Source organism: Mustela nivalis, assembly GCF_964662115.1.
Source record: "Mustela nivalis genome assembly, chromosome: 7".
Lineage (NCBI taxonomy): Eukaryota > Metazoa > Chordata > Mammalia > Carnivora > Mustelidae > Mustela > Mustela nivalis.
The window spans coordinates 81,055,725-81,077,940 of NC_139026.1; the positions used below are offsets into that span (position 1 = coordinate 81,055,725).

Genomic DNA, 22,216 nt, shown 5'->3' on the forward strand with positions numbered 1-22,216 from the left:
ATCATGATCCTGGAGTCCTGGGATGGAGCCCCGCATCAGGCTCCCTGCTCAGCAGGGAGTCTGCTTCTTCCTCTGCCCCTCCTCCTTTTCATGCTCTCTCTCTCTCATTCTCTCTCTCAAATAAATAAAATTTTAAAAAAAGAAAGAAAAGGGAAAACTTCCCAAGGTAAATGAGCCAGGGTGAAGGTCATTGATTTGAAGGGCTAATTTTTACTAGAGGGAAAACTCATGCTGGGAAAGGAAGGATGAAATTAGAAATGAGGCAGATGAAGGCAAGCCGGGGAAGGAGGAATTTGGGCTGGCATTTGGTGTAGTTCATGCCTGAAGACTAATTTATTTTTTAAGAAGTGAGGTAACTCATTGAGAAAGAAAGTTTTGGTGCTAGGTTAGAGGACTTTGGGAGGATTATCTGAAATTAGAATAGCTGCTGAGGTGAATGGGAGATTGAGCTCACTAATGACAAGTAAAAATATTACTAGTGGAATTGAAGGTACAGTGGAAATTAGAGACCGTGTGTCCATAGTGGGTCCAATCTGTAGGCTTGTGACAATTAACTGTAATGGTGAAGAAGTGAAAGATTTTGGAATTAATCAGGTTTGGGCTTGGCTAAGGTAATGTATCAGAATTGCCAGGATGGGAAGATGTTGGTATCACTGTGCTTCAAATACGGTAATTGAGCCTGGAAAAGCAGTAAGTGAGGCCAGGACAGGGTTCATGGCTTGCTAGAAAATAAAGAAGGCTTACAGGTATCTGCGAGATGGAGTTATAGAAGTGAGCAAACTGAAGGATAAGACATTGTGGTAGGAATGTGGTATTGGATCCTGAAGAAGAGCACTTGGGGCTAATAAGTGGCAAGGTTTAGGATGTAAGTGTAAAGAGGTAGGATAGTTGAGGACTTGGCTATACCATTGCACAGATGATCCCTATGAATTTTTAGTCACCCATTATGTGGGTAGGATGTGTTACATGCAGACTATATCCTGGGGTTTAGGAAATTTGGGAAAGTTGTCAGAAGGTTGGTGATATGGGCAATGTGGGGTTATAGTGGAATAGCATAGAATTATGGGCTCTTTCTCCCTTTTCTTAGAGGATGGGGGGTTTAGAACATAACCCTATGTGTCATGTACTTGAGGATCTTGAGGCAGTCATCAGTGCATGCTTGGTACTCACGAGTTTTAGGGGGGTACTTGTGTTCAAATACCAGGTTTCACTTAAAGAAGTTGGAAGGGTTGGTTTATGAAGAGGCTGAGGATGTAAAAGCATTTACAGGATCAACTCAAATTACTGTATTTTGTTATTTATGTATACACAAACATAGTTATTAAGAATAAAGTACTTGTAAACACAGGAAAGCAGCTAACATATTCATGTATCTATGGTAGTAATGCCCCTCTTTGTTAGTGAAAATAACTCCTGTGCCCTTCAGTGGAATGTGAACAAAAGCTGAGGGGCAGATTGGAGCAGCTGCTACTTGGTTCAAAGCTGATGTTTGTTCTTTGGGAATGTAAGCACACCATGGCCTGCTTCAAAAGAAGTCAGAAGTCCGGATTTTTAAAATGCTAAATTTCTTGAGTTTTCAGTGTTTACAACTAAGTAAAACCAGAGTTTGCAGTCTCTGGAGTAAAGCAACAATCTGGGACTCTGCAATGAAGAACATGTAATAGCAGCTTGTCTAGTACAGTGGTTTTCAACCCTGGCTATACTCTGACTTAGGTAGAGAGCCTCTTTTTTTTTTTAAATTAGTTTCTGGTCCTCACATTTGGAGATCTAATTTAATTAGCCTGGGCATCATATTTTTCAAAAGCTCATCAGACGTCCTAATGTGAAGCTAGACTTGAGAACCACTGGTCTAATAGGTAGAATGGATTGACAGCAGTCCCAAAACAATAGGTTCATGTGAATGATGATTCTTGGCACCTCTTCTCATTTATGGTAACTTCATTTGTCTTTATCCTTGACAGCAGTTACTTCCTTTGCTTATGTTTCTGTTTTTTAAAGATTGTATTTATTTTTGTGGGGAGAGAAAGAGAGGAGAGCGAGCATGCACACGAGTGGGCAGAGGTGGAAGCAAACTCTCCACTGAGCAGGGAGCCCAGTGTGAGACTCTGGGATCATGATGTGAACTGAAGGCAGATGCTTAACCTAGAGAGCCACCCAGGTGCCCTTTGCTTATGTTTTTTAAGTTGTGTTTACAAGAATCACTTAGAAACTCATTAAAAATGAAAATTTCCAGACTTCATCTCAAGGAATTCTGATGCTGTAAGTGGAGACTTGGAATCTGTATGTTCATGAGCCCCCCAGATGATTGTGATGTAGAAAGAAGGTCTGGAGACTGGAGTTTGAGAAACACTGTCCTGTACTGTCTGCTGCTGGTGACAGATAAATCTGTATCTCTAGCCTTGGCTTCTTTTCTGAGCTCTACATTTCTGCATCCAGCTGTCTGTTAGACTCATCTTCATTTGGGAATCCAAAACTTTTCGCTGAAATGAAATACATCAGTCTTGAGAACACTTCTACCTGTTGTCCACACATTTTAGGCTCTTTGGTGGACCACATTTGCCAGTCTTCATTCCTGCTAATTGTGGCCATATGGCTTATTTATCTCCAGTATAATGGGAATATAACTTCTATTTCTATGTGCATTCTTCCACATACTTATACCTTTTCCCTTCTTGTACAATGGGCCCTGGAATGGAATGGCAGCAGACTTGGGACCTTGGAAGACACACGTTGAAATAGAGTTGTCCAGCGTGGTTTCTTGGGTGATTGTGTGGAGCAGAATCTCTCATTCTGGAATGCCTGCCCTATACTGTTTTGTACAGATAAAGTTCTTTTAAAACTTTGTAATGACTCAAGGTTACATTTTTGGTATTTATGTTATAGCAATTTAGGCATTTAAAAAAAAAAGATTTTATTTATTCATTTGACAGATAGAGATCACAGGTAGGCAGAGAAGCAGGCAGAGAGAGAGGAGGAAGCAGGCTCCCTGCTGAGCAGGGAGCCTGATGTGGGGCTCGATCCCAGAACCCTGGGATCATGACCTGAGCTGAAGGCAGAGGCTTTAACCCACTGAACCACCTAGGTGCCCCAGTTTAGGCATATCTTAACTCAATAAGAATGAGTAGTACTCTTTTAGGTGTTAGAGATCAAAATGAAATTAACACAGATAAGATCTGTTCTCTAGCTAGGAGATCCTTTAGTCCATATCTCATGCCTAGAATGCTTTTACTAAACTCTTTTTTTTTTTTTTAATTTTATTTATTTATTTGACAGAGATCACAAGTAGGCAGAGAGGCAGGCAGAGAGAGAAAGGGGGAAGCAGGCTCCCTGCTGAGCAGAAAGCTCAATGTGGGGCTTGATCTAAGGATCCTGAGATCATGACCTGAGCAGAAGGCAGAGAGGCTGAAGGCAGAGAGGCTTAAGCCGCTGAGCCACCCAGGTGGCTTGAGATGCAAAGATGTTCTTTTGTGGAAAAACCTCAGGACTTGGGTAACCAAATTTCTCAACTCTGCTGCAAGATACTTGTTTGATTGTTGGGTAGTATGGAATAAAAGGTAGTGTGGGAAATCCCTTATCTTAAATCATAGTGCTCCTGGTGCTCTTGTTTCTACATATAAGAAAGGACTTTTGAGACCTGCGCTTATTTTTAAGTTTGCTCTGTTAAGTTACCAAGCCACTTTGTCGAAATGATTCTTGAAATCTTAATTCCTTTTTAAAGTTTGTATTGACTAGAAATGAAGTAACTAATATTATCTGTGGAATAATTGTACATGTTGGATGTGGGAAGGAAAGAAAAATGAGATTCTGAATAAGTAAAATGCCTTCATGCTCCATCCCGCTTCTGCTCCTTCTGTACTTCCCCCGTACTTTACTGAATTTTACCCTTAACCAGTAAATGTATCTGTGGAAACTGAGGGATCCATCGTAACTTGTCTAGTTTGGTGCAAGGGGCTGGAATTATCTTGGGGATGTATAATAGTAAGGATAAAATCATGAGTTTCATAAATCTACTTTGAAACCAGCGTTCACGGTAATTATGGTGTAGATGGTCCCAGGAACACATTTTGAGACACACTGCTTTATGGGGTGTTAGTTCTTCCTATCTTCCATTCTTCTGGTTACTTTGCTTTCTGTACATGCCCAGCATTATAGCTGAAATGTTTGTGGTATAGTCGAGGACACTGTCTTAACTCTCAAGTTAGGTAAATTTTTGGTAATAAAAACATCAGTTAAAAAATTTTTTTTAAGTCTTCATGGTAAGTATTCTAGTTGTACTGTTATATTTGTTCAAAGGCTCTTTTTGATTTGCCTTATAACTTATTATATTGAATCCATTATATTTATTGATATCCTCATTTCCAAAATAGCTAGAAACGTTATAGTTTTGAAGGTTTTTGATATGAAGTTTTCTTTGCATGGTAAATAGAACTTCATCTTTTTTTTTTTTATGTTTTGAGACATTTCATTTTTTTTTTTAAAAAGATTTTATTTATTTGACAGAGAGAGATCACAAGTAGGCAGAGAGGCAGACAGAGAGAGGGGGAAGCAGGCTCCCTGCTGAGCAGAGAGCCCGATGCGGAACTCGATCCCAGGACCCTGAGACCTGAGCCAAAGGCAGCGGCTTAACCCACTGAGCCACCCAGGCGCCCTAGAACTTCATCTTACGGTGCAAAGTTTTTACCCCGAGTTGTATGGGATGACGTTAAAAAATATGCCTAAGTTTCCAGTATCCTGTTGCTCTATTAAGCATACTTTGGAGCCATTGCTAAAGCAAAAACCAGAATCTTAAACTCAAGAGATTATTTGCACAAAGAAAGTTATACTAGTTGAATACCAATTGAATTTTATAGCTAATTTTGAGTGTTGGAAGGCAACTATGCTCACCACTATACCACCAACGCTAATGATGAGTGTTGGGACTAATACATGCTTAAGGAAAAATAGTATGCATAAAGTTGTGATATTTCTATCAATCAAACAGTTTTTCCTTTTGAGTTTTTTTGAGAAACAAATGATAACCTAGAGATTCATGTTTTGATTTTAAGTACTCAGTGACAATTGTATATATGGTTTTGTTTTAATTTGCACAGTTCTTCAGGAAATAGTGCTGTATTTTAATGTCTAGCTCAAATTTATTTTACTTCTGTAACTTTAAATACTTAGATTTTCTTGTCCAAAATGGGATTTTACATTTGAAGTAATTTTAATGGATCTTAACTAATGGTCAGGAAGACGGAAACATGTAAATATGTCAGAGGATTTGAGTCATTAGCATTCTGGGGTCACCTTAAAGAATTTACGTTCTGTGAAGCCAGGCTAGTTTATTTCCAGTTTACCCTGCTGTTATTGTGTAGCCCTTTTGAGCTTTCACCTTTCTTCCTTGGTAAGATCCAGAATTATATCCTAATTCTGTGATGCCATCAAAATTATTTCTGTTTTTCATCCTCTGAGATACTGCTTTTGAAATTGGCAGATATATAAAAAGCAACTCAATAAAGACAGGTCTAGATCTCCGAGCTTCCTACTTGTCTTGCATGTTCTTTATTACACTCTTTACTCTCTGTTGACTGTCAGCAGTTGACTTAAAGAAAAAAAAAGTTCGGGGCACCTGGGTGGCTCAGTGGGTTAAATCCTCTGCCTTCGGCTCAGGTCATGGTCCCAGGGTCCTGGGATCGAGTCCCATATCTCATCAGGGAGTCTGCTTCCCCCCCTCTCTCTGCCTGCCTTTCTGTCTATTTGAGATCTCTCGGTCAAATAAATAAAATCTTAAAAAAAAAAAAAAAAGTCAATTTTTCCTTGATTTTCTTTTGCAGTCGAGGTAGTTGGAATTACGTAATTCCCAATTTTTGAATCTAGAAGTGGTTTTTGAGTGTGGTAGTGGTATTTTGTTGAAGTAGCAAAAATTGAGGTGAATCTTGAGGTAATGATATCTTTGTCTTAAACTCTATGAAATAGAAATATTTTTAAATAGTATGCCAAAAATTTTATTAGTAGAAAATGTCTACTAAATATTTAGTATAGTATTAAAACCAGGGTGAGTGTGCTGAAATAGAAGCTGTTAAACCAAGGGCAACAGAACACTTAAAATTTTTCTATTTATAATTATTTTATGTTGTTTATTTATTAGTCATTTCTTTTTTGTTTTTTTTTTGTTTTTTTTTTTTTTTGTTAGAGAGAGAGATACAGAGCGCAAGCACAGGCAGACAGAATGGCAGGCTAGAGGCAGAGGGAGAAGCAGGCTCCCTGCCGAGCAAGGAGCCTGATGTGGGACTCGATCCCAGGACGCTGGGATCATGACCTGAGCCGAAGGCAGCCGCTTAACCAACTGAGCCACCCAGGCGTCCCTTTATTAGTCATTTTGATAGCATTTAGTTGCAATATGTAACAGTAGGCACCAAGATTTAGGCAACACCATGAGAGGGAAAAAAATCTTTAAATTTAACCTTTTCTTATAAAGGGCTACTCTTTAAAATGTTTTATTTATAAAAGATTGTCTTTGAATCTGTTCACTGACTTCCTGCAGATTGGGTAAAGAGAATCGTGATATTTGGAAATGATATGGAATGTTAAGAATTACTGTTGTTAAGGTATAGCATTTTTCTGAATAAAAGAAAAGTAAAGAGGAACAAAACTAAATAATAGCAAAATGTAGGTTGCAGAGAGAATATGCTGAGGTGGAGCATCCTATTCGTGTTGCACTGATTTCTTAGTGACCCTTTGGGAAGACCAGGCACCATGTTGGTGGATGACTGCTATGGTGATGAGATCATTAAACTGTATTATTGATTTTTGGACAATAGATAGTCTTACAGTTTGTTTAACCCTTAAATATTAAAAATGAGGGCGCCTGGGTGGCTCAGTGGGTTAAGCCATTGCCTTCGGCTCAGGTCATGATCTCAGGGTCCTGGGATCGAGTCCCGCATCGGGCTCTCTGCTCAGCAGGGAGTCTGCTTCCCTCTCTCTCTCTCTGCCTGCCTCTCTGCCTGCTTGTGATCTCTCTCTATCAAATGAATAAATAAAATCTTTAAAAAAAAAAATATTAAAAATGAGAATTCTGTTCTTAAAGATGAAAAATTCTTAAAAATTCTGTTGAGACCATGTTAAATGATAAGGAGCTCTATTTTTATCACATTTTCATAAACACTTATTAGAGCATATAACAATACACAAAATACACAGATCCAAGGGGATTTACAGCTCAGTGAATCGTAACTATAACCACAATCCAGATTAAGAAGAAGAATATTACTTGAATTCAGATACTACTTCATGCCCCTCAGATTTCTTCTTCCTTTCCAAAGGTAATCATTCTGACTTAAAGCTACCTTAATAGTGAATGGGAAAAATTATAGTTGTTGTGATTTAAAATTTGTCAAAACATTAATCTCTCCTGTCAACTAAAAATGGCTAGGGAAATGAAAAAAGTGGTAAAACTAATATTCATTGAGTACACTGTAATTTAAAATGTTAGAAACATTCACTCATGTAGTAATTTGTGGACTGGTAGCTTTATAATAATTTATATTCCTATTGGCAAGGTATGTAAATTCTAATTATTTTACATCCCTGTCAACACTTGGTATTGTCAGTGTATTTTTTCTTTTCTTCTTTGGGGCACCTGGGTGGCTCAGGCAGTTAAGCAATTGCCTTCAGCTCAGGTCATGATCCCAGCCAGGGTCCTGGGATTGAGCCCTGCATTGGGGTTCCCTTCTTGGCTGGGAGCCTGCTTCTCCCTCTCTCTCTGCTGCTCTTTTTGCTTCTGCTCTCTCGCTTGTGCTCACACTCTCTCAAATAAATAAAATCTTTTTTTTTTTTTTAAGATTTTATTTATTTATTTGACAGACAGAGATCACAAGTAGGCAGAGAGGCAGGCAGAGAGAGAGAGAAAGGGAAGCAGGCTCCCTGTGGAGCAGAGAGCCCGATGTGGGGCTCGATCCCAGGACCCTGAGATCATGACCTGAGCCGAAGGCAGCGGCTTAACCCACTGAGCCACCCAGCCGCCCCTCAAATAAATAAAATCTTAAAAAAAAAATTGAGTTAATGGATTAATATGTAAAGTACTTGGTGTGTTGTGGGCATTATCCTTCTTAATCCATCATTCCCACTTTACAAATGAGGAAACAGGCACAGAGAAGTTAAATAACCGTCAAACCTCTCCCACAGTAAACAAATGATGGAGCTGGGATTTGAACTCTGGGATACTTGGTCCAGACCCTATGTTCTTATGTTTGGGACTCTATATAAGCTAATAGGTTGAAAATAGAGTAGTAAATACTTTATTTGATTGTGTAATTTGAATGTTTAGGAAGTTTGAGGAAATTTTAATACTTGATATTCTATGTGTTATAAAGAAACATTTAAAAATGGACAGGTAGTTACAAGAAAGCTCTAGGATGTTTCTGTGTATTTCTCAAACTGATAGATGAAACCTCTGTATACATGTGTGTATGTGTGTCTGTCTTGGGATTTCTGAACTTTGGCACTATTGGCATTTTGGGCTGAATAGTTCTTTATTGTGGGGGGCTGTCCTGTGTATTATAGGATGTGTAGCAGCATCCCTAACCTCTACCCAGTAGAATCTCGTAGTGCTTCCCCAGTTGTGTTTGACAGGCAAACATGTCTTCAGATGTTGCCACATGTCCCCTGGGGAGCAAAATCCCCCGACTTTGAGAACTAGTAGTATAATAAAGATCCTCATTAATACATTCCTTTTTTATTTTGGGGTATATTTTAAGTATTTTTCATTTTTATAATTTAGAAAGCCAGGTATTTACATTTAGAATATCAGAATCTCAGAGCAATAATGGTAGCTATACTATTCACAGGAGTACAGTTAAGCATGAGTGAATTCTTTCTGTTGGTTGCTTTTCCTCTGATGTGTATAATAAAACTACTTAATTATTAGAGTATTAGCCACTCAGATTTCTTAGTGAGTTGGAAGGTTGATGTTAGGGGGAAATAATATAAGAGGGGAAGGGACCATTAAGCAATGGAAGATAAATTACCTTTTTACAATCTCAAAGGAGAGAATATTGACAAATCAAGGTAAATTTGTAGTTATATGTTGGCCCTAATAAAGGGATTTACTTAATAATTGTGAAACATTTGGTTTTTCACTTGAATAGGAACTGTAAATGAAAGAAAAAAAGCTTGAAAGCTAATTTCTTATTAAATAAAAATGAGTTTTTTTTTTTTAAAGATTTTATTTATTTATTTGACAGAGAGAGAGATCACAAGAAGGCAGAGAGGCAGGCAGAGAGGAAGCAGGCCCCCCACTGAGCAGAAAACCCAGATGCAGGGTTCCGTCCCAGGACCCTGGGATCATGACCTGAGCTGAAGGCAGAGGCTTTAACCCACTGAGCCACCCAGACGCCCCTAAAAATGAGTTTTAAGAGTTTCCATCCTAGGGGCATCTGGCGGACTCAGGAGAACATGAGACTTTTGATCTTGGAGTCAAGATTCAAGCCCCATGTTGCAGGTAGACTTTACCTAAAGAAAAAAAGTATTTCCATTATAAAAGTAGTACAATCACATTATAGACAAGACCTGAAAGAAAGGAAAAATAATTCCTACAGAATTTACTAGGCAGAAGTTTACTAATGAAAGCATTCTTGATTGAGTTACGTGCTTTGAAAACTCATTGCATTCTCTCATCAGTTATTGTGCCAAAGAATTAAAAATAATATATGAAAGGGTTTTGTTTAGGTATAAGGTTAAGATACAAGGTTGTTCAGTTTGCCCTTGCCATACTGTCTTAATTAAGAAGAAAAAACTCTGCATTTGAATATCTATTCTTAACCTAGGTTTATCATAAATTATAGTGGAAGACAAAAATTTAAGAAAATTAGGACTCATTTGTTTTATAAAACTAACATCATATATTCTAGTACCTTATGGTATCTAAAGAGTGCCCACCATTATTCATGGTGACTATTGTGGACCTCTGTGATGAAAAGAAAATTAAATGAAAAGTAGTAAACATTAAAACACCCTTCTTATTTATGAATTAGTGGATTTTTCCGATAATTGCTTCTTTTTCTCCCCTCAGAGATTGAAACTATCATGGTTGATGTTTGAAACCAAGCATAGACTACCTTAAACAGGTGTTAATACCAAGAAAATGAAAGAAACCAAAATACTCTGCAGCATTTTGTGATGTTAGATTGAGCCTAGAAAAAGCCAGATTTGTATAGACATATAGAGAAGGAAAGAAAAAGGAAACTTGTTAATGAAGATAAGAAAGGCATTCTGACAGTCAGAAAAGTATGATACTTCCAGTTCTATCTAGTATTTGCTCTCTGTGTGGACTTTGGAAGTTTAGCCCTGTTATGTGAACTAGAGTAGTGTTTTCCATTTTTAGGACCATCGAATCACTAGCAGTTTCCAGCCCAACCCAAATTGTTTATTATTCATGAGGAAGCTTATGTATCTTTTTGCCCTTATTTTTACTACTGGATGAGATCATTTGCCTATTTGATTGGGGAAACTTAAAAGAACAGGTTATACCTTAAATACTTATTTAGTGATGTGATACCTGGCCTTATTTTGTCTTCCATTATCTTCATACCCTTCACCATCTTTTTATTGGTATGTTCATGTTACTCAGTTTTGTCAGCATGAATTAAATTATGAAAACATTAATATTTAAGGTTTTGCCATTGGTATTGGGATTTCCCCTCTTCATTGGAAATTTGCTTTAAATCCAATTATAATTTATAACTTTAGAACGCTTTTTAGCACGAAGTTTAAAACTTGGTATTTTATACAAAATAGACTGAAAATTACTTAGTTTTTTTTCTCTTGAGAGGTCTTTCCCTTTCTGTGCCTTCCAAACATTGAGCTTTTAACCAACCCAAATTTACCATGATACGTATTATAAGAAGAGAATTGATCATTCTTCTCTCTAAATTGTTTCTGAGTTGGGCAAACTGTTTAAAACATGAGGATCCATGTGTTTGGGGGAAGGTTGAAAATGAGATCACAGATAACAAAATGATCAAAACCTTAAACTGTAATAATAGATACCATTCATTGCAAAGTTGCTGTGTTCAGAGAAGTTAGGAAAATGAAGCTCGGAGAGGTTGAGTAAATTAAGGGCAAAAGGCCATATATATGCAAATGAACTAACTTTTGAATCTATATCTGCCTATAGGGAATGCTCTTAGAAGTGGCACTGTAAATAAATATGTTTAATTTTATTAAACTCCATGTTTCTGAAAGTTATTTACCCATAGAATCTGTCCTTGGATTTTGTGGTGAGATGAAAAATACAAACATGATATGGATTAGAATTTTTTTTTTTTTTAATTTTTTTTTTTTTAAAGATTTTATTTATTTATTTGACAGAGAGAAATCACAAGTAGATGGAGAGGTAGGCAGAGAGAGAGAGAGAGGGAAGCAGGCTCTTTGCCGAGCAGAGAGCCCAATGCGGGACTCGATCCCAGGACCCTGAGATCATGACCTGAGCCGAAGGCAGCAGCTTAACCCACTGAGCCACCCAGGCGCCCCTGGATTAGAATTTTTTGGAACATGTTTTGAGGAAAGCTTTTTATTATGAAGTCAGGTTTCTGGTTAAAAAAAAGGAAGGTAAAATCAGCTAAAATATATTCCTCTGTCATGGTATAATTGCTTTCCAAAATACAGCTTCTAAAGTGCAAAATTTTAAGATATGGGCAAGGGATAGGTTGGAAAAAAATCCCCATCCCTTTGTATTCTGTGAGAAATATGACTCTACAAGTAATGTCTTTATTCTCTATTAGATTGTTTGAAATCTTTCTGGAGGTTTGTAATCATTTAGATCAGGGCTTGGTAAACTACTTGGTCAAATCCAATGGTCTTTTTGGTAAGTTTGTTGGAACACAGCCAGGCACATTTGTTTACTTATTGTCTATGGCTGCTGTTGTGCTCTGGTGGAATGTTGAGAAGTTTTGATGACCATACAGCTAAAGTCTCAAGTATTTCTTGGCTCTTTACAGCAAATGTTTGTTGACCCCCAGTGTGGTCTTCTGCTTCCTTTTCACTTTATATATGCATCAGCTGTTTGTACTCTGTGAACTTCATAGCTGAAGTTCTTGAAACTGAACTATCTGTATTTCATCCTCTGTAAAGGAAATTCCTTGGGAAGTTAAGTTGAAGTGTTGTTCTAGAGGTTGTATTATTATGAGTAGGTTTTAAACTCCTGCCAATATGCAAAATTCCATAGTTTTGCTTTTCTGAAGAATGAAACTGTCAAGCGGTTACATTGGCATACATAGCTGTTTTTTGCTGCAAACCTTTATTGATTTGATAGAAATCATAGTAGATTAATGCTGTCAGTAGGAGTAGCTAACATCTATTGAATGTTGTATACCAGGCCCTGTTCTAAGCACTTTACATATAGTATCCCATTTACTCTTTGCAACAACTCTGTGAGATAGGTAGTATTATCTCCACTTTATAGATGAGGAAATGAAGGCATAGGGAGGTTAAGTAACTTGCTTAAATAAAGATAATAGGGGCGCCTGGGTGGCTCAGTGGGTTAAGCCTCTGCCTTCCGCTTGGATCATGATCTCAGGGTCCTGGGATCGAGCCCCGCATCGGGCTCCCTGCTCGGCAGGGAGCCTCCATCCCCTTCTCTCTCTGCCTGCCTTTCTACCTACTTGTGATCTCTCTCTCTCTGTCAAATAAATAAATAAAATCTTAAAAAAAAATAAAGATAATAGTTTCTTTGGAACGGTCTTTCAGTACTTAAGACAGCTAGTTTATGAGGGCTTTAACATGCCCTAACCCCCTCTCGTTCCTCTAGTAGGTAATACTTCTGTTAAGCCCTATATGCAGGGCTTAACAGGGCTTAATATTTGAAACTTTGGTGCTTTATAATTCTGTGAACTCCAAGAAGGCCCTCTGATTCATCATTATGCCCTTCCCATGGACATATACTCTCACAGGGCAGTAGTCTGATCAGTATAAATATACATCAGATATCTTCATAATCTTGTTCTGAGGTTCCATTTCTTTTATCCTATCTCTGCTCATATATCACCTTCTCAGAAAGGTCCTCCCTGACCATGTTATCTGAAATAGCCTCCTTCATATCCACCTTACCTGATAATACTTACCACTCAGAAATGTTTTATGTATAAGCTCTTTTCCCATTAGAATATAAGCCTGGGGCAAGGACTTCATCCTTTCACTTTAAAATAGATAGATTTATTTTCTACCATTGTTTGCATCCTTTTTCTGTAACTGGAACCTAACTGCCCTCCCATCTTACTTTTCTCCTAATTCCTTGATTTGTCAGATGAGTTCTGGGCTTACTTCTTGCTACCTCCAACAGGTCACTGTACCATTGTCATCTTTGAATATCCCATTTATTCCACTCTGTCCTCACCTTAGTATTCTCTGATAAATTTTTTCTTCCTTGAGGATTGTAATTTCTGGCTCATAGTCTTCTCTCCCTCCCTCCTGATTTGATGTTTGTTTGTTTGTTTGTTTGTTTTTTGTCAAGGAGTGTTTATTTAAAATGAAGTTAAAACTTTTTTCATGGGAGAAAGATTGAATTAAACCTTACACAGAAGTAAAAGTTTAATACAACATTAAAAAGAGATATTTCCTGTTAATTGGAAGAAATTATATGATTTTGTCAATAAAGAAGACAAAGTATATCTGCTTTCCCTAACTCGACACTCGGGAATTAAGATGAATTTTCCATGTCTGAAAAGAGGTTTGAATTTCTGCAGACAGAGTTCAGTACATTAAGAGGATACATCCAGTGGGCTGAATTGTTCTGAAAGTTTCTCATCAGAATCCGTAGAATAGTATCTACCCACAAAAGGGGTGGCAGCAGGCAGTTGATACTTTTTTTTTTTTTTTAAGATTTTATTTGAGAGAGCGAGAACACGAGCAGGGTGAGGAGCAGAGGGAGAAGCAAACTTCCTGCTGAGCAGGGAGCCCAACGTGGGGCTCGATTCCTGGACCCCGGGATCATGACCTCATTAACCAACTGAGCCACCCAGGCGCCCTTTTTACTTCTTATTTCTCATTTACTTGTATCATCAAATAAACCCTTTCCCTCAAAGTATTGTTCCAGTTCTTTCCCTTCCTTCCTCTGCCAAACTTTTTTGGAACAAAGGAGAAAACTAATGACTCAACTCCTTTAGTAGATATATCTTGATTTTTTACAATCTGCTTTGACTTCCAAAGTTTTATTGGACAGCCCATTCCCTGGTCAAATAACTTTTAAGTCACTAAATGCAGAGATCTCTTCCAGCCTATGTAGTATATGATAACAACTTTCCTTTACCCTTTAAAACTTCTCTCCCTTTGCTTTTTAGTCAATGCTTTTTAGAGTTTTCACTCTTTTTTTTTTTTTTAAGATTTTTATTTATTTATTCGACAGACAGAGATCACATGTAGGCAGAGAGGCAGGCAGTGAGAGAGGAATGGAAGCAGGCTCCCTGCTGAGCAGAGAGCCCGATGTGGGGCTCGATCCCAGGACCCTGGGATCAAGACCTGAGTCGAAGGCAGAGGCTTTAACCCACTGAGCCACCCAGGTGCCCCGAGTTTTCACTCTTTTGACTACTTATATTTTTGTTCACATCAGTACCCTTTAAACCTCCTCTGCTTTTTCTTGAAACGTGGACTGTGCTAACCATGGGAACTGGTAGCCAAAGTTCTATTTGAGATATGGCCGGTTCAGTCTGAGATACTCTCTTAGTATATAATACACACTGGGATTTTTATGATTTAAGATGAAAAAAAAAGAACATAAAATATCTCACTAAATTTTATTTTTATTTATTTTTTAGATTATTTTTTTCCTTTTTTTTTTTTTTTTTTAAGATTTGGGGTCCTGGGGAGGGTTACATCCCATTCATACATAGCCTCCCACCATTTATGGACCCCTTCCCACTCTTCTCTCTTGGAACAACCCAGATTCCTCATTTCCTAACTAACAGCTTGTCAGTCCTTTTTAATTTTTTTTATTTTTAATTTAAATTCAATTAATACATACTATATTATTGGTTTCAGAAGTAGAGGTCAGTGATTCATCAGTCTTTTATAATATCCGGTGCTCATTACATCACATGCCCTCCTTAATGTCTGTCACCCAGTTACCCCATCCCTCCACCTCTCTCCCCTTTAACCCTCAGGTTGTTTCAGATGATTGAGTCTCTTATGGCTTGTTTCCCTCTTTGGATTCATCTTATTTTATTTTTTCCTCTCTTCCCTTATGATTGTCTGTTTTATTTTTTAAATTCCACATATCAGTGAGATCATATGATAATTGATCTCTGATTCTCTGATTCTCACTAAATTTTAAAATATTGGTTACATGTTGATAATATTTTATATATATTGGGTTATAAAAATTTTTGCTGAAATTAGTTTCACCTGCTTCTCTATTTTTTTATTTTTATTTTTTAAGGATTTTTAAAAAGATTTTATTTTATTTATTTGACAGAGATCACAAGTAGGCAGAGATGCAGGCAGAGAGAGAGGGGGAAGCAGTCTCTGAGCAGAGAGCCCGATGCGGGGCTCGATCCCAGGACCCCAAGATCATGACCCAAGCTAAAGACAGAGGCTTAACCCACTGAGCCACCCAGGTGCCCCTGTTTTTATTTTTTAAAGATTTTATTTACTTGAAAGAGAGAGAAAGGGCATGAGTCAGGGGGCAGGCAGGACAGAGGGAGAGGGAGAAGCAGGTTCCCTGCTGGGTAGGGAGCCTGATCTGAGGCTTGATTCCAGGATCCTTGGGATCATGACCTGAGCCGAAGGCAGACACTTAACTGGCTGAGCCACCCAGGTACCCATTTCTCCTTTTAAATACAGTTGTTACATCTGTGGCTTGATTATATTTCTGTACAACAATGTTGATCTAAATTTTATCTTTTTTTTTTTTTTTAAAGATCTTCCAGATCACTTCTCCATCTAATACAAATTTCTCTTCTGAATTGCAGTACCACTTTCTGGAATATTTACTCCCCTTGGCACTCTGTCCCCCATCCCCCAACATATTAAGCTTCTTTAGAACCAGGGTAATTCTGCAGTGCCTTTCATGTATTGGGATATAGAGATAAAAGAAATATTAAAAATATACACATACACACTAACATGAATAAATGGTGTCTAGTATTACTTTATCAGAGGATACTTAAAAGTAGACGATGCAGAATGTGATGTTTTTGCTCAGCTTGATGGGAAATATGAGGGATTGATGTGAAAGTGAGGAGAGACCTTACTCTACTCTGAGATATTAAAAATCTGACATGTACTTCCCCCAAGTATATTTGGTCACCTCAGGCCACTCTGATGGTTCCGAACTATGCTATTGTGAGTTTACTGCCATCTGGTGTCAGGATTAGGAAACTGTAGTTCAGTACTTTGTCTCTTCCCCTACCCCTGCCTCCTCTGCTGGAGACAGTAGGCAGTCTTTCCTGGACATGTGGGCCTGCTGCCTTCATCATCTAGATAAGTTATCAGTAAGAGCTCATTTAATTCCAGTGTAGGAAATCTTTATTCTCCTTCTTACAGAAGTCTTTTCCTTGGCTTCCGTGAGAACGAACTTACTACTTTCCGTCATGTTTCTGTGGCTCTTATGTTTGATTCTCAGATAGCCCATTTATCTTCCACTGTAATTTTTTAGTCCTAGATTCTGGGCCCGACCCAAGGCTTTAAATACTGCCTATTTATAGAAAAATTCATAGTTATAGCCAAAAAATCTCCTCTTATCTTGTCACCGATGTGTCTAATTGTCTACTAACTGGCTGTTATGTGAGCATCTCAAACTTAACATATTCAGATCTGAATGTGGATCTCCTACCCTACCTCAGTTTCTCAAATCTGTTTTTCTCATTTCAGTAATTCATGATGCCAGAATTCTTGGAATCATCTTGGCATCCCTGCCTCTTATACTCATTAGTCAGACATTCACCATTTCCTGTTGAGTCTACAAAGATGTACACGTGTGCGTGCTCAAGTGCTCCCCTTCTCTGGCCTTATCTAAGCTACCACTGTCTCTTGTCTGCATGAGTAAGCTCCTAGTTAGTCTCCTTGTATACATTCTTGACTGCATTCACATGTTTAAAATCCGCCTCTTCTAGCCTGAAAGGTCCATGATGGGGCAGTGACTGCATGTATTTGGTTTATCATTGGGTCCTCAACCCCTAGTACAGTTCCTAAGACTCATGTGACACATATGTAGCCACTTGGTGGTCAGTGATGTTGATAGTGGCTTCTGTAGTTTTGCTCATTGAGCTTGACTGCATTAGAATTTCTCAAATACTTTATTTTGGCATTAGTATTTTGTCTGAGTTCATTTATCATAAATGAGTTTTAGCTGTTTTCTAATTTGGTCCATAGAATCGTAATTGTATCTGTATGGACAATATATTTTGGGTGTTAATCTGCTAAAGGCTACTTTTATATTAGGGACTGCTGATGAATATACTGAGATTTTCTGAGCATTTGAAATTTCATGCCATTCTCTTACTACTCTTCTTTCTAAAATGCAATGTTCCTTAATTTTAATGTGGAAATAAACTCACTAAATCTTCAATTAAAACCTGTTTGATGCTAGGTGTTCCTTTAAATGGAGGCTCAGGTCTTGATAGTTTCATTTGATAACTTTGGTTTGCTTTGATATTTTAAAGTTGGTTTTGCTTTATAAAGTTTTACTCTGGATTTTCTTGCTACATTGAGTTGATATTGCTTAATAAGGAAATTTAATTTGTGAAAGTAGAGGTGATTTATTAAAAGCTGATGGTTAGAGATAAGCAACAATTTGTACACTAACAATGCAAACTCAAGAGAACAAGGACGTAATAGGTATATAGCAGGGTTTCTTAGTCTTGGCATTACTAACATTTTGGGTTAGATAGTTTTTTGTTGTATACTTGTATCAGACTTGTCCTAGGGATTGTAGGGTTTTAGTGGCATCCCTGGTCCCTACCCACCAACAGCAACCCCTCCTCTCAAGTTGTGACAACAAAAAAAATGTAGACACTGCCAAATTGGAACGCGGGAAGCAAAATCAAAGGAGTTAACTTCTATTAACCAACAGTTTATACTATGCTTAAAAGTGGATAAGACTCCATGAAATATCTCACTTGGGAAATCTTTGGTATTTTCCAGATGTCTGAGAGTATGGTAGCTATGTAGAATATTGTTAATGGCAAACCGAAGTGGAGACTGTGTGGCTGTATTTTTCACATCATAACATTTCTGTGTTTGCTTAAAATAAAGTAACTTTTGCTCTTAACCACCTGGTTCTACCCCCAAACTGATAAAAATGTATGCATTCTAAACATATATCACTGATAAAGTTTTATTTTATAGACTGACATCAGAAGTTAGGTGACAGGGTGCCTGGGTAGCCTACTCAGTTAAGCGTCTGACTCTTGGTTTCACCTCAGGTCATGATCTCATGTTGTGAGGTCAAGCCCCACATTGGGCTCTGCACTCAGCGCAGTCTGCTTCAGATTCACTCCCTCTCCCTTTGCTTCTCTCCCTGCTAGTGTACTCTCTCTCTTGCTCTACCAAAAAAAAAAAGTTCGGTGGTAGTAAAAAAAAGTGGAAGTGGGGGGAGGTGTGAACCAAGATTACAACTTAAAGAGCTTATAATCAGAGCTTTTGCCTTTTGTATTGTGTATATAAGTTATAAGATATAATTCTTTTTTTTTTTTTTTCTTCAAAGGGACATGAGAGATGGCTTTAGAAGAAAAAGTATCTATTCTACCCATTACACAAGAGACCGGTCTCCTCATAAAAGAGACCCTCCTTTTATCAGAGAATCACCTGTAGGTCGAAAGGATTCTCCACACAGCAGGTCTGGATCCAGTGTCAGTAGTAGAAGCTACTCTCCAGAAAGAAGCAAAACGTACTCTTTCCAATCTCAACATAGAAGTATGTATTTTTAAGACTTTTCTTAAAACTTCCACTAATGAGAATGTACTGATTCAGATTGTCTTATAGGTGTTATAAGATATATTTTTTAAATGTTTTATTTTGAAAATTTTGAAACCTACAGAAAAGTGTCAAGAATAATAAATGAATACCACACACACATATTTTTGGGAACCATTTCAAGTTGCAGTCCACATTGACATTTTACTTCTCTCAGCACAGAAGAGGTGTGTTTATAATCATGTTGGAAAGTTACACACTCTTGTATTTTTTGCTAGTTCTAGGTAGTCCATCCTCTTTCATCTTCTGTCTCTAGAAGATATGTCTGTCCATCCATCCATCTATATTTGGTAGTATATTTTTCATGAAAAGTATCAGTGATTTCCCCTAAATATAAGGTATATAGCCTTACAGATTTTAGAGCTAAAAACCTACTTTAGATTCATTTTTTTCAACCTCCAATTTGTTGTTGTTGTTGTTGTTGTTTTTTAATTTGGAGTACCTAGACATGCATGGCATTCTGTGCAATTGTAGCATGTCATTCTGGCTGAGTTGCTTTGTATGTGTTGGAATAAATAAATGAAGCAACTTACTTTCTAGATAATCTGTTTTAGTTTTCTGGACTCCACTACCTGCAGTTGAGCTCATTCACAAACATTTCCTCATGTCTTCTTAACTTTGATAGAAGAATCGTCATAAATAAGTTAACACGGCACGAGCAGGTCAAGGTGAGAGAGATTCTTACTCTGATAGAAGTACACATCATGGAGGAAATCAACATTGGGGCTCATTGGGGCCCTTCCTTTTTTTTTTTTTTAATATTTATTTATTTGACAGAGAGATCATAAGTAGGCAAAGAGGCAGGTAGAGAGGGGGAAGCAGGCTCCTTGCTGAGCAGAGAGCCCGATGGAGGGCTTGATCCCAACACCCTGAGATCATGACCCGAGCCAAAGGCAGAGGCTTAACCCACTGAGCCACCCAGGCTTGGGGCTCTTCTTTTATTTTCAGATTTCTACAAGTATCTTCTAGGTAGAGCAAATTACATAAGCCAAGATACAGATACCAGAAAAGTCAAAAATATTTCTTTTTCTTTGCTTATTAACTTCCTTCCTATTAACTGTTTTTCCAAATAATCAGCTTAGTTTATGCTGTTTAATAGCATAATGTTTAATAGCAGTTTATTAGTTTAATAGCATTTGCTTCCTGCATGTTAGGAGTAATGGAAGATCACTTAAAATCATTAGATTGTCTCCGTTTTAACCCACTGCTGGATTCCAGTATTTAACGAACATTTATCAATTTTTTGCTGTTTTCAGAGCTAGGTAGAGTGGGGCTTCCAAAAAACATACTTTTGGATACATGGGTATGAATGGTCAATACAGGAGGTAAGAATGTCACTTAAGTAGATTTAAAACAAACATAATCTTTTATATATGCCTAACTGCTTAAAATAAGCATAAAGTTCCAGGTAACTGAAAGCTTTACTGTGGAGTTCAGGGTCTACAGTTTGGTATTTTCTCCATTGTTTTACTTCTCTTCCTCCCTCTCCCCTTTCGGGATAAATAATATCTGAGTTCTAATGCACTTCACATGCACAGACATAAATATTAGCTAGACACCTTCTAAGAAGATACTTTTTTTTTTTTTGATGTATATGACTTAATCCAAATCTACTGATTTGATTAGGAGGAGGAGTATCTTTGGAAACTGATTATGAAGTCTTTTGAACAAAACATGAGTAAAATGGCAGCTTAAGATTCTTGCTTGAGGGTGCCTGGGTGGCTCAGTGGGTTAAGCCGCTGCCTTCGGCTCAGGTCATGATCTCAGGGTCCTGGGATCGAGTCCCACATCGGGCTCTCTGCTCAGCAGGGAGCCTGCTTCCTCCTCTCTCTCTCTCTCTGCCTGCCTCTCTGCCTACTTGTGATCTCTCTCTGTCAAATAAATAAATAAAATCTTTGAAAAAAAAAAAGATTCTTGCTTGATATGTTGTAGTGAATGTGTTACTTTAGATAGTTGTTAGTGAATTTGTCATATTCTTTCTTTTTCTCCTCTGAAACAGATTTTTAGGGAGGCATTTTCTCTCTGCTTTCGCGTGGTAGTTCGTGGTCAGAACTTTAAAATCTTGGGATGGAATGTAGATGGAATGTGCTGCTCCTGTATTAGGGTCTCTAGCAGACTTTCCCCTTTCCCCTTTGAGGCCTAGTACCTTTACTATCTGGAGTGATAAAAAGATAATGGAGAAAGCTGGGAGACTAAAATATGGTACAGATTGAGTGAAATAGAGTATACAACTTTGGTAACACCTTTATGGTTATTTATATATATATATATGTATATATATATATATATATATATGTATATATATATATATATATTTTTTTTTTTTTTTTTTTAAGTCCTTGAGCTTTGAAAGCGAAGTTCTTTAATCAAGAAAAAAAAAGTTTGTTCCAGGAAAACACTCTTTACAAGTTACGTGGGTTGATTACTTAACTGTTTGGGCTGAGCTATTTAAATGTTTTTCTATACTCATTTTGTGTAAATAGTTTTCAGAATAGTTACAAAAAAATCATCTTGTAAAAACTTAATGGAAGTCTTAAACAATAATTGAGAAAAGGAATTGTTATGTTACATATTTGTGATGCCAGTTCTTTTTTAATCTAAAAGTCACAGATAATGATGGCACCTTGCTTTTCTTCAAAAAAGAACTGAGAAACAGGGTCCTTAAATTATCAGTTGTTTAAGTTGGGTTAATTAGTAAGTGTGTTAATTTAGTTTTTAAAGTGCATATTGAAATTTTGTCAGATTTTAAATGTTTCTATAAATAACAGGTAAAAATAATTTCCTTACTCTCCTTATGCCCTCATTTTGCTAAGTTTGACATTTAATTTTTTGGTTTTTGTTCACACTTTTTCAACATAATTTTAATTTAAGAATCACTAGTAGTTTGGCCATAGTAACCACTGAAAGACTAATTCTTCATAATTCTTCTGTGCATTTAATAATATCTCTTTTGCGGGGCACCTGGGTGGCTCAGTGGGTTAAAGCCTCTGCCTTTGGCTCACGTCATGATCCCAGGGTTCTGGGATCGAGCCCCACATCGGGCTCTCTGCTCAGCAGAGGAGCCTTCCTCCTCTTTCTCAGTCTGCCTCTCTGCCTACTTGTGATCTCTGTCTGTCAAATAAATAAAATCTTTAAAAAAAAAATCTCTTATGTGATTATTAGCTACAAAATGATTTTTACTACTTTTTATCTCTACTTATTTCCCATTTTGTGCTTAAATCTACATACATATGTCTACATGTGTATTTTATTAAATTTCTTCTACTTAGCCTTT

General features: G+C 37.4%; 1 protein-coding gene across 16 annotated transcripts in view; it reads left to right on the top strand.

Moving 5' to 3' along the window:
* PPHLN1 (periphilin 1) overlaps positions 1 to 22,216 on the top strand; it is a 156,977-nt gene that overhangs the window by 38,605 nt on the left and 96,156 nt on the right. For all 16 annotated transcript variants that reach the window (XM_082742246.1, XM_082742235.1, XM_082742239.1 and 13 more), the window contains one exon: positions 18,674 to 18,882. In XM_082742246.1, coding sequence (XP_082598372.1) covers positions 18,674 to 18,882 — 209 coding nt within the window. The remainder of the gene's footprint in view (positions 1 to 18,673; positions 18,883 to 22,216) is intronic.